The sequence below is a fragment of the Tauraco erythrolophus genome, chromosome 2, assembly GCF_009769465.1.
Source record: "Tauraco erythrolophus isolate bTauEry1 chromosome 2, bTauEry1.pri, whole genome shotgun sequence".
NCBI lineage: Eukaryota > Metazoa > Chordata > Aves > Musophagiformes > Musophagidae > Tauraco > Tauraco erythrolophus.
The window spans coordinates 42,752,769-42,765,767 of record NC_141466.1 but is presented as its reverse complement, the minus strand read 5'-3'; the positions used below and the strand labels follow the sequence as shown (position 1 = coordinate 42,765,767).

The window sequence follows — 12,999 nt, the reverse complement described above, 5'->3', positions numbered from 1 at the left end:
TAGCTAAAGAAACTCAAAAGGATCTTCTATTAAAAGCCTCTTTGTCCCATTAAATTCTTACCTCAAGATGTGAAAACCTGTATTTCGTAGTTGATGATCTCCTTTGCATCAGTGTATGAAATTTCACTCAGTGATTCCTGTACTGAAGCTAGTAACTTACATTTGTCAGAGCATGTGAATGTCAAGACTTTTATCATCCATTCCACCTTATTCTTCAAATTAAAAAACCTTAAGCAGCCTATTATTTTCCCCTTGTGAAGTACCGCTGAATCTACATTCTGAGTTAAATAGGGAGAGTATTTTATAAGTTTCACAGTTTCCAGTCTTTGAATATGTTTTGCAGCTCAGCATTCTCACCAATACGTCACTCTCTCTTCCAAGACATGGTTGTGGATCTACCACATCTCAAACACAAATTTTACAGAAAGTTAACACTGTCCTGCAGTCTTTTCCACTCCATTACCCTGTTCACCAGAAAACCAGAAGATCACCCAGAAGATCACAGAATCTGAGAGACACCACGGCACTGAACCTAATCTGAAGAGGAAGAAGAAAAAGGGCTAAGAGTAGGAATGGTAAGTGTAAAGGAAGGAGTAGGGAATAAGGCACATGAAAAATGCACAACAAGCTCTAGACACGTTGGCATTTTTTTATATCAGAAAATGAAGTAACTTGAGAGGTCAACAGAATCCACATGGTATTTCAAGAGTTACTATTGATAGTATTTAAAAATAAAAATCTCTCTACCCCTTCTCACAATTTCATGTTACATATCTAAGGATAACATAAGGATCATTTTTACTGTTACCACAGCACTGCCCTGAGAGTTCATATCGACTTACTTGTCCATTATGATCCCTGGACACTTTTTAGAGTAACAGAGGCATTCTTAAAAACTTAGGAATCTTGCTTATGTTCCTGGTTCTAGCTGTATGAATTTGCATGTGTCTGTACTAAAATACACTTCTGAGCAGACACAAGCTACTAATCTAGATTACTCCGCATGACTTCGTCGACATTGTCGTTACTTGCTATTCATCAGTCTTTGCATCAGTCATGCTTGTTTTTTCCAATGATCTGACTACACTCCTTTGATAAAACAGTTCGAAAACATGTTTAGTGCTACAGCTATGCAGTTACTTTTATGCCAATCTTGTAATCTTATCAAAGCATTAAGTCAGCTTTCTTTACAATACCTATTTTCCCTAGAACTACATTGATTTGCATTGATTATATTCTTATCCTTTAATTCTTTTCTGTTTTAATCAGGTTAGTCATGTATGAGTTTTCTATTAGATGACAGTCTAACTCAGGCATAGTCAACTCACTTCACCTTTTCAAACACTGGCATGACATGGACATAAACAGTCTTCTGAAATTTCACCATAAAATTCTACAGTTAGTATCAGCAAATTAAAGATCTAACCAGCAGACCCCTAAGTGTTAATTTCATACACACAGAGTAGTAATGGTCATGACATCAATATGCATGTAAAATGCCCCTGATTCCATTCAAATTTAAAAAAGGATTAGTCCACATACACACAGTAAAACTACATCCAACTGATACTTAAATAAATTCAGATTCTGGTATTTCTTTCCAGTACACAATTGTTTGGGTTTTTTCCCCTCCTGTTATGACACAGAAGACCCACATGTCAGGGACAACCTACTTCTGTCTAGAGGGACTAAGGAAGTCAATTGTCTGCAAAAGACAAGCACATTAAGAACCAGTATTTTTATTTAGTCTTCCAGTAATATTTATATTAGTTGATACATAAAGATACATATTTCAAACATAAGATTTTAAAGTTTAACTGTCACAAATCCCATAGAAGCAGCGTTTTCAAACCAGAACACATGTACTAGCAATAAATTAGTACAAACCACTTCAAAGCAATGCATGGACACTGTGTGACTGCACATTGAAGACTACTTCCTGCTCTGGTCCCTCTGGGTAAAAAATAACATAATGGATTTTTTGTAAGTACAGGAGGGTTGACAAAGATGATCAGAAATAAAAAATTGTTTCCTAATTATTTTAGAATTTCTCTTCTTGACAGAAAAGGCTAACAAAGCATATAAAGTATATACACTTTTACATAAAGGAAATAAATAGGGAATTTTTTTCACTCTGGTACTCAATAAGGCAACATCAAATTATCAGGGATTACAAAATAGCAGGTTTTATAAAACAAAAGAAAGTAATCATAAGGTACAGCTTACCATTTTGATTTTTGAAACTTTGGTATTCTTTAAATGGACAAGTTCCTATTAAAACTTTCAAAAAATATTGACAGTAGTCAACCAGGTAAAGGCTGGACATTCAGGCTATGCCCAAATTTTATTTTTGACTCATACTGCTTCAAAAATATATTCAAACTTGGTCCTACTATAGCCTTTTATCATAAAAGTTTTATTAATCTTCCCAGTATCACAATGGTGATGTTCACATCTTTGCTTCTCAAACTGATAATATCAGTCTCTTCTGAACTCGCCTCACAAGTTTCTCTTTACAAGCATTTCTTTTTTTCTTATCATTGAAGTTCTTCAGGAGTCTCGTCTCTTTCTGTTATTTTCTGCCTCCTCAACTCACTTTGTTTCATCAGTTTACTAGTTGGCACCTTGTAACTATCAGCTTGTCTCTCTCTCCTATGTTATATGAAATAGAAGACTTTATTGTAGTCTATTTCTCTCTAACACTCCCAAGCATCTCTTGTCATCTCAAAGCATAAAATACAGGGACTGCATCTTAAGTGCCAACTAGTATTGATATAATTAATCACAACTAGGGGGTCCAGATAAAGACTATCATAATAAAAATTAATACTAAAGTTAAAATGACGCAGGCATTCTTTCTTCAAAAAAACCACAAACCATGTGTTTTTAGGCTAAAAGCTTTCTGAGCTAAATCCTTTCTTCTTAGGGAATATAATTTCAAAGAAACTGCCAGTGACTCTTATTTCCAGTGTAAACTGCTGTGCTATAGTACTGGAAGGATGCTGCAGCAGAAAGTAATTTGATCCAAAAATCCTGATCAGTTCAACGTGCAACGAAACAGTAAACAAAAGCTTGCACTGTTGGAGAAAAAAAAAACAACCAAACCGCATGGATTAAAGCAGGTAAAGAGCTGTTTGTCTCAGAACTCTATTCGGAGCAAATTCCTCAAACTTCACTGATGAGAGTGAGAAGCTGTGTTGGATTTTTCTCTTTTTTTTTCCCCAAAAACCTTCCTAACATTGTAACCACCAACCAATAAACAATATTCCAAGCAGTCATTAACCTTGGGATCATCTTATTATTTTCTAGGATTCTGAGCACATTTTTAACAAGTTTTACATGGAGAAGTGGAAATAGCTGCAACTTTGCCAGACGCGTGCCCAGTCGGTCTGTAAATACAAAACGCAAATGTAAATAAATACAGGCTAGATATATCTATAGCCCAGAAAAGCTGCATGTATTATCCTAGCAGAGCCATGTCCCCTGGGCAGAAATTAGATTATGCCCACCCGAAACCAGGTACCGTGAAAGGTAACACAGACATCTTTTGAATAACACCTCTCTCACGTCAGTTAAAACAAAAACCTCCTCTGTTCAAAACCATGGTTTCTGCAGGTTATAGAAAAAAAGAAAATTTGGGCGAAAACACAAACCAGCGACACCTCTGTACAAGTCAACACAAACTGCTGAGGTTCAGAATTGAGCTGTTTAATTTTTTAGACCAAAACCAACTGCGGACTCTTGTAATCCCTATAGTAACAATAACGTAACATGGAGAAGAAAGGCTTAACTAAACATAAGTAGAACAGTATCAGACTAACTGAAGCTAAAAATAGCCTGTTATTTCATAAAGCTAGCGCTGACCCACATTAAGGTGTTTTCCAGGTTGGCGGTGCCCCTCTGGGGACTGACTCCCACGCCTCTACCAGTTACACACGGCAGGGATACCATCGGTGTTCCCCACGATGGTAACATCACCCACGAGATGTCTGCCTTTCGGCAGCGCCTGTGTCTTGCCAGAGAGTGTTTCCAAGGAGCGAGCGAGAGCACAAGGCTGGGAGACTCCATGTTGTTTCCCACACCTCTCCTGGCCTGCTGGGCTGATCTCCCACCTGCAAAACCATTAACTATGATTTTTATCTCGACTTAAAAGCACGCAACAATCTGCGGCCAACGCGCGCTATTAGCATTAAACTCGCAAAAGCGGTTTGGCAGCCCGAGAGCGAAGGGGCGTAGGGATTAAACCACGCACGGAGCCGCCACTATCCCGGCGCCGCGCTCCGCGGCTGACGCCGGAGGGCCGCAATACGCCACCCCGCCTCCAACCGCCCTCCCGGGAAGCGGCGCTCCCGCCGCGACGTGCTCCTCCCGCAGCGCCCCGCGCTGCCCTTGCCGCCCTCCCCTCAGCCATCACCCCCGGCCCGGGGACAGGCCGCCGCGGCAGCGGGGCTCCAACCGGCCGTCCCGAACCGGGGGCGCGGGGAAGAGTCCGGAACTCGCCGCCCCGGGGGAGCCGGAGGCTGCGCCAAGCAACGGCCCGCGCGGGTGGGGCTACCGCGCCGGGTGGCCCCGAACCGGCCGCTGGAAGCGATCGCCGCGCCCGCCCCCGCGTCCCGCTCTGCCCCCGCCGCGCCGCGCCCCTCCCCGGCCCCGCCGCCGCCACCCGCTCCATTCACTAACCGGTTCTCGCCGGCTGCCTCCGCCTCTCGGCTCCCTCCCGCCCCCGCCCAGCCCGCCGGCGCCACGCCCCGCCAGCGGCCTCGCTCCCGCCCCAGACGCGCTGGCGGCGCCGCTAATTGGGCGGCCGCGCCGCTCGTCGGCCGACGTGCGTGAGCGAGGGGCGGGCCCGGGGGCGCTTGTGCGGGAGGCGGCGCCGAGTGTCCCTCCTGGTGCAGCCGCGTCCGCTCCGCGCCAGCCCGCAGAGCCGCCCGCCGCCGCAGCTGTATGGTCCATCCTCGCTCCGCCGCTGAACCCCCTCCGGCAGCTCCGCGGCCTCCAGCGCCTCCGCCTCCTCCTGGTTCTGCTCCTCCTGCCCCCGGCGGTGGCGCCCGCACCCCGGCTGTATGATCAGGCTACAGTCTTCAATGAGTAACCATATTCCTGTGAGTGCCGCCCGCCCGCCCGCGCCCCCCGCCCCGACCCGCCTTCCCCCCCTCGCCCCGCTGGGTGTGCGCCGCGCCGGCTGCCTGCCCGTGTCTGGCTCCCGCGCCTCTCCTCGCCCCCCTCCCTTCTTCCCCCCCACCCCCACCGCCTCCTCCATGTTATCTCTTTGTTCTGTCGCCCGGGCCACGCCGGCTCCGGGCGGCTGCTCGTAGCGCCGGGATGCGGCTCCTCGCCGGCGGGCCGCAGGGCAGCTGAGCCAGTCCGGCCGCGGCGCGGCTCGGTCTGTCTCCCGCTCTCGGCGCCCCCCTCCTCCTGCCCCCACCTGCCGCTGCCACCTCTCCCTTCCTCTGCCTGGAGTGGAGGAGGAGGAGGCGGCAGTGACCTCTCCGCAGTTCCTGAGCGGCCCGGCTCGGGCACAAAGCCGCTTTGTAAGCCTGGGTGCCGCCGGCCCCGCCCGCCGGCCCGGTCTCCTCCTGCCAGCGTCTGTCTGGCGGCGTCTGCCGGGCCGGGGCGGCCGCCGGGAAGGGCAGCGCCCCTGCAGCCGAGGCTGCTGCGCCCTGGGCCGTGTCAGGCGGGCGGCGCGGGGGCCGGGAGCCCCCTGCCGGGGGGAGGCCGGGGCCGGGCGGCGGCTCCGGGGGACAAGATGGCTCCGCGTCGGGAGCCTGATCGAAGCGTGACGGGAACCCGTGACCGCCGCAGCTGGGGCGACGGCCTGGCCCGCGGGGCGGTGTCACGGCCGGGGCAGCGTCCCTTCGCCGGGCAAAGGCAGGCGGGCCGGGAGCAGGGACGCGGCGCTGGAAGCGGCCGGAGTCCGGGGCCGTCTGGGCAAGCCGGGGCTTGCCCGTGGGCGCACGTCTGCCCGGTGGTGCGGCCAGGCCGCGGCGCTGGCGCGGCCGGCGCTCGCCCCCCGCCGCGGCCCCACGTGTGCGGCCGCCGCCGGGGCGAGGGCGAAAGCGGCCGAGCGGCTCCTTTGTCTCCGGCGTGGTCGGGCGGGGAGTAAGAACCGGCTGCGAGCGAGGACGTGAGTCCTTTCCAAAATGAGCTTTATGCAGCAGAGGTGGGGTATGTCCGGACTCAACGTACGCAGCTGCCCTTGTTCCGGCTGGGCTTTTCGGTGGCTCCTCAGCAGAAGGAAAAGTCCGCAGAGGAATTTAAGTACGTGTTGAGGTGGATGTTTCTGTAACAGTCCGCCATTGACGCTCAGAAGCTCACGAATGCAGTCAAATACCTTAATTTTCACCGAACCTGCTTTTAAGGCCTTGCCATCTGCTTTTTCAAGGAAGGCATTTCCTTCTAGTAGTGGAACACAGCTTAGCATCAGAAGTTTTCGCTTTCCTTATAGGCTTGCTGCCTTTTTTTTAAAAACAAACAAACAAAAGCCCCTCCCCTAGTAATCTCAGCGTCTGTGCTGCCTAACTTGGGTGACCACAGAGCACAGTGTGTGTTTAAGCATGAACAATGCAAGGCTTGCTGGTGGTAGTATGCCCTCCAAAAGCAGGGAAGAAAGACAGACAAAGCATTATCAAAATCAAGTAACTTATCGTATGGTAATAGTAGAAGCAGAATTAGTGGTAGTTATGTGCAGGTCTTGGCTGCTGTCTGATAGCCAGCGACATACACTGCAAATGTTACGAGCTGACAAATGCATAGTCTCTGTGGCATGAGGGTCCTGTGACTCTGGTGTTTCTTATTGCTACTGGACACAACTTCCCAATATGTCTAACTGCGTCTGCGGTGTCTTTTCAAAGTGGTGACTCAGAAGTATGAGCCCCGTCTCCTTGTAATCTCATAAAACTGTCAAATCAAAAAACCTGAAGGTGACACTTAAATGTCAGCTCTTATTTTTCCATTGGTGGAACAGCAAAGGGTTTTGAAATTGTCTTAATAGGAACAAAATCATTTCAGGGAGAAAATGTGGAAGAGGCAACACAGAAACTGCATAGCCATGGGAGGAAATGAGAGTAAGAAAGAAAAATGAGTGACAGATATAGCAGGAGCCAAGGGAGAAGGATGTCATTGTCTTACTGAAATTAAATGTATCAGTAAGGCAGTAAATAAATAGAATTTAGCCTTATCTAATAACTTCTATCTTGTGAAACCTTCCTGTTCTGACAGAATACATGCCACGTAAGAATGCTGGATCTATTCCAGTGTGGAGGCTGACTGTAAGTGATCACTTCTCTTAAAGATTAACCAGAATGCCTGGCTCGGAGTGTTACTGATTTCTAACCTAGTAGCAGGTTGTCACCTTATATTTAAAAACTGAAAACTCACTCTTATCAGATCAATACAAGAGGTACCCTCTGTGTTAAAAGTAAGTCCATAACTCCTTACAGCTTTCTTCACAGATGCTACTTCTTGTTTGGCACTCACACCTTTATTAGACTCAGTAAAATACAGCAATAACTGTCTTTGCAAGTATATATGGAATTTCTCATGTTATTACTGGAAACATATCGGAATAATTTTTGAGTAGGTTGACAGGTTTTACGTAGTTTGCTGTCGAAGTGACAGTGTCTAGTCATTTTGAGACTCCTTGGTTTAGAAACTCGAAAGGTAGATGTGTTAGACAAGGGAATGGAAAGATTTCTCTGATGTCTTATTTTCCCCAATATTTGTTAAGGCTTTTTTGCAATTTATTTTTTTTTATGGTCCAAGCAGAAGAACTAGAAAGACAGACACATGGCCTCCGTTTCATCATCTCTGGAAGTTGCATTGACTTGTTATACAGGAAGTTTTGAGATATTTTTTTTTCTTCCCCCTGAACTGCATAGTTAAGCCACAAGAAACATCCTTCCTTCACAGAGCATGTTGTAACACATTTACAGTAAACCTTTGGAATCTCCCATCTGTGATGCATGAGAGTATTTTCTTAGGCCATGGATTGCTTTCACTGGTCCAAAATGCGTGGTGCTATTATTGTCGATATCATAATACAGGCATTCATGTGCCCAGTAGATAGGAGGTGAGTCTTGTCAACAATACATGGTGAAGATGAGCCTCTACCTTGCATAATGGCTCTGCAATTTGTACCCCTTGCCCTCTTACTCCTCCTTGTCTGCCTTAGCAGTTGCTACTTAGGCCTTGGGTAGCAAGAGAAAGTCAGGGTTATTTGTCCCTCTGTCCTTCAGGTAGCAAGTTAGAACAATGAACGTACTTGCAGGTGTTCTCAAATCGTAATGAAATGTAGTTTATTTTAGTTTTCTAGTTTTGATCCTGTGGTTTCAGTAGGTGAGTGCGTGGCAGGTCTTGACTTCAGAGAATGTAATACCACATAGTTGGTTCTGGGTATAAATGTTTCCGGTCTATGAACAGATGGATTGAGAAACTGCGAACCATCTTGCACATCTACTGTAGGTAGAGTGAAGTGTTATGTAACTGGGCTGTGTAACAAGCACTTTTGTTCACGTGTTTCTCAAGATGCTACTGAGTTGTGGACAAGAATGTCGACAGCATGAGATAACCTTGCACCTTTCTACTTTCCACCTACTGGTAACAATCTAATAAATTACTTTCGTAAGCAGTTTTTGCCAGACACAAGTGATTGTTTCAAACCCAGAGTTAAAATACACGCGAATCTGTTTGTCAGTGAAGATAGATGCTTCAGCTTCCTCTCCTGAAGAAGGGCGTAAAGTAAAGCTTTTCTTTTTAAGGTGTCGTCGTCTTCCTTGAATAAACTAATCTCTAACTTCTAGGATAAATGATAGTAGATGGTACAATCATAATTAACATGACTTCATCCCTTATTGGACAGGATACCTTCTCTATATGCTATCTTGACTTTTTGGGTAGCTTACCTACCAAGTAGTTAACTGTCTGACACACCGTATTAATTTTAAAGCTGTATTTCCAAGCCTCTCGAAAGTTGCTCACATCATTTGAGTTCCCCCTAAGCCTAAGGCAGTTGTAGTTACAACAACACTATTTTTATAGCCAATTCCTATCTTCCAAGTCTTTTTGCTGAAGATGGGTGAAACCCTGTACTCTGGCTTAATGCCATAACACAAACAGCATGCCAGTGTACTCCTTGTCTTTAATTTTCATTTGACTCCTCGAACAGAACTAAACCAGGTTGGAGAAGCTGTCCTTGGATAGTACAGTATGTTACTGCCTTAAGGAGTTGGTCTGCATGTGGAGCTTTCAGGCCAGCAGTGGTGTGAAGTGATGGCTTTCACATCAAAGGAAAACATGAGCTTTTGCTCCTTTATAAAGCGGCAGCAGAAGCTGCCAAGGCAAACAGTGAGACTCATATACATGCTTGGTTAGATCCTTAGTTGTGTGAATTGGTAAGGTGCTGATGTGTCTAATTGCTAGCTGTTAAGTCAGTATTAAAGAAATGAATTCATTTGTAGGAGTTAATTACACATAGGACTCAAGCTTAACATTGTGTAATGTACTTGCTTCAACTTTGTATGAGAATTTGAACTGTGCACCCAGTTTCTAGATGTGATTAACAATCTGCATTAAAAAAGTAGGATTTATGACTTAATAATGCTTTGCTGCCTGCTCTCCTCTTTACCCCCATGATGAGTTCGTCTGGTATCGTTGTTGAGTGCTCCTATTTGCACACTAAAGGCAGCCTGCCTACCAGGCTGGATGAATCCTGCTTCTTTCTTACTTTCTGCCTGCCCAGGTATGAGGTCCTGTTAACTGTTTCCAATTGCTCTACATTCTTTTCCCCCTAGATTGAAAGGTCTTTTGTTTATCCTAGTGACCTCATTCTATCTCGAACTCACTTGTGTGCTTTTCTGTTTCTGACAGCCTTCACTCCCTCATCATCCTTTACCAAGGAAAAGGATGGCTGTGAGTCCTCTTAGCAGGCTTAAGAAGGGATAAACATGAGGTCTGCCAGCGCATACGAAAAGTGGCACAAGACCTTGTGCAGCTGTATCTGCTTAAAGCTGTTCTGTCCCTTTTCGCTGTTCTGCTTCTTAAACTAATTGAAAGTGACTTTAAATAAGCTATCTTCAGTTCTTCTTTTCTGTTGCTATTTCAGGTGTTCCTGAGCTGTGGTCCTAGGAGTCTTTTTAATGCACATCTACCTTCTGCTAGGGCATGACTGCTGTGTCAGATGATGATTCTTAGAGTTCTTCCAAGTCTGAATTCTCCTGGTTCCTGTTACTCTGCTGACCTTTGCCTTCAGAGGATCTTCTTACTCCTTTTTCATGCCTGTTGTATTCAGAGTCCTCACTGTCCCTCAATTTATCACAAAGAAAAACTGAAATAGTTTTTTTGAGAGTAACTGGTAAACTTAGTCCTACAGTCTTAAAAGAAATGGTGATGGTAGTATCTCTGGTGTGGCAGCAAAGTGGATGTGAAATTGTCCTACTGGGTTTTGTTTCTGCTGACTTTGTATTGATCAGCAGGTTTTTTAGCAAGCCATGCCTGTGATTAAGGTGCATCCTTAACACTTTTTACCAAGAAAAGGATGCCTGGAGGCGTTTTGTCTGCTTTTTCTAATGTTCCTTTGTAGCGTCGTGTGATGCAGCTCTACTCATCTGCTACTGTCCAAACTCCTAATGATTTTTATTTTCTCTGTTACTACCACTCCGTTACTGAACTTCACCTTCTCTGGATATAGGAATGGAGCAAAGCCGTGTCTACAGCATAAAACGTTGCAATTCTTTAAATTGCAGTTTGCTTTAAGAACACCTCTACTGCTAAGATACATCTTACAAAACTCAACAATTGTTAGACTTGATCTATTATAACTTCTGCTGGATACTAGTCATTGTTAGACTGACTCACTATAGTCTTATGGTATATGATTTAGTGCCTGCAGTGAAGTCTCGGTCTGACTCCAAATCCTAGATGGTAGTTAGCAACCATGACTTATTTGCACGTAGTTTTCTCTTCCTGCCATTTGGTAAAGTGTGTGAAGACATTGGCTATTATCAGGACTTACTGTACAGTTGTTTTCAGGACCTGATCTTTTCAATTTACTTTATCATGGTTGAGAAGCTTTTCAGCACAGGCTGATTCTTTCATGGTCCTTTGAATGGAAAGATTTGAGTGTAGAACACTGAAATACTGTCTCTTCTTATTTTCTCACTTACCCTGATTATATATTTGGATGGGTGCATAGAGCTGGTTTGTAGTTCAAAAAAAAAATCTCAACATTGCTACAATGAAGTAACATCTTCTCTTTGATAGAAACTAGATTTATGAAGGCAAAGAACTGATATTACTGTGTCCCAGCTAGCGAAAAAAAAAAAAGGCGATTTTTAATAAAGTCCGTGATAGTGATTCTGTGACATTGAATGCTTAGCTAATCTATTTCCAAAGTGTCTTGGACAATATTTTGTTTGGGCATAGAAATAAATGAATTCCTTCCAATGTTTGGAGTTGACTGACTGATGTCAGTCTTTTTTTTTTTTGTGTGTGTGTGCTGAATGGTTATAGGATCAATGACGTTTCTCTCTAGTACCTAAGTATATTTAATGGGCATTTGTTTCAGCTTGTACCTATCTTTTGGGAAACAAAACTCCTCTTTTCTTCCTTCTGTAGGCAGGTATTGTTACCAGCACTGGAACTGTGACTGGGCACAAAACTAACTGCTCTGCTGTAAGGTTGCACACTACATAAAAGCATACATTCTTTGTTCATTTGCATAGCAACATCTGCAAACAAATACACAACTGAGAGCTATCGGTTCATCAGCCATCTACTTCCTGATTGTGTGTCTTGCAGTAATTTTATATGTAAATTCAACCACAGCAAAACAGCACACCACTGGGCAGGAACAACCTGTTTGATCGACTTGCTTGTGTATGTTTTTAGCTAGGCTGTTATCCCTATGTTGGTATATTAATAAAGTCATGGTGTAGAGAGGCAGTTAAAGGCAGATGAAGGTTGCCATGTGTTGTCTTATGTGAAATGTTCCTTAGTTAGAAATCTCTGCGCCTTGAAAGTCTCGAAACACGTTCAAAAGCTCACACTGTTTTGTCAGACCACAAAGGCTTTGCGCTTGCTTTCAAGGCCTCTTATTTGAAACAGGTGGATTTAGATGCATTTTCTTCAACTGGCTGTTCTGTATGTGAATTAAGGATGCTTACACACAAAGTCAGTCTTTAGCCTTCAAGACAAATAATTCTGCATCTATGTAGAGACGGGTAGTTTTGTTTAAACGCTATAAACTGTCTTACACTCAGTTTGAATATTCAAAGAATCTCATCCTTGCCTTCATGGGACTATTTAAGGTCAGTGTAACTTTAGTAGGTGTTGCGATGCCTCCCAGTTCAGAATGGAAAATAAGTTTTGTGGGTATACTGGAAAAGCTATGTTTTATATAAATACTGAGATTTTTAAAACTTGGTCTCTTGTCGCTATGTTTAGCACACTGGAATTGGTGTTTTAATACATTTCAGTTTTTGGTGTTGAAACAACCTTATTTGGAAACTTTATATTAAGTAAATATATTTATTTTCAAGTAATCCTTTCTAAGAAAGGTAACAGGATTCTTATGCAAACCCAATTCTTGAATTAAAAAATAAACCTTGTGAAACGACTTAGTTGCTTTGCTTGTATTTTTTCATTTTATAATGCTTGTCGTCTTCAAAATAATCTTGCTTCACCTGTGCTCATTGTGCTTTTTTGTTTTCCCCCTCTCTTTACAGCAGTTCTGTGGTGTTCTTGGTCACACATTTATGGAGTTTCTGAAGGGCAGTGGAGACTACTGCCAGGCACAGCACGACCTCTATGCAGACAAGTGAACTGTAGAAATTCATTACTACTCCACCAAGAAGCCCCCCTAAGAGTGGTTGACCAGGATAAGAAGTATTGAATTGAAATTGGCAGAGCATTTAACAACAGAATTCAGACCTGGATGGGGTAAACCTCAGTGCACTGCCTTTCTTTTGCCTCAGTATTACTGGATTGAAGAATTGCTGCTTCTTG

General features: G+C 44.5%; 1 protein-coding gene across 1 annotated transcript; it reads left to right on the top strand.

Annotated features, from left to right (window-relative positions):
- The first annotated feature begins 4,937 nt into the window (after window positions 1–4,937).
- Window positions 4,938–12,819, top strand: LOC147529173 (uncharacterized). The gene is made up of 2 exons (XM_086608305.1): window positions 4,938–5,102; window positions 12,720–12,819. The coding sequence occupies exons 1-2, from the start codon at window positions 5,064–5,066 to the stop codon at window positions 12,813–12,815; spliced, it is 135 nt and encodes a 44-aa protein (XP_086464431.1). The 5' UTR covers window positions 4,938–5,063; the 3' UTR covers window positions 12,816–12,819.
- The last annotated feature ends 180 nt before the right edge of the window (window positions 12,820–12,999 follow it).

Excerpts from the sequence above, each read along its gene's own strand:
- LOC147529173 (XM_086608305.1), top strand. The coding sequence starts at position 5,064 with ATGATCAGGCTACAGTCTTCAATGAGTAACCATATTCCT. Across the intron at positions 5,103-12,719 it reads CAATGAGTAACCATATTCCT|CAGTTCTGTGGTGTTCTTGG; the intron begins GTGAGTGCCGCC and ends CTCTCTTTACAG.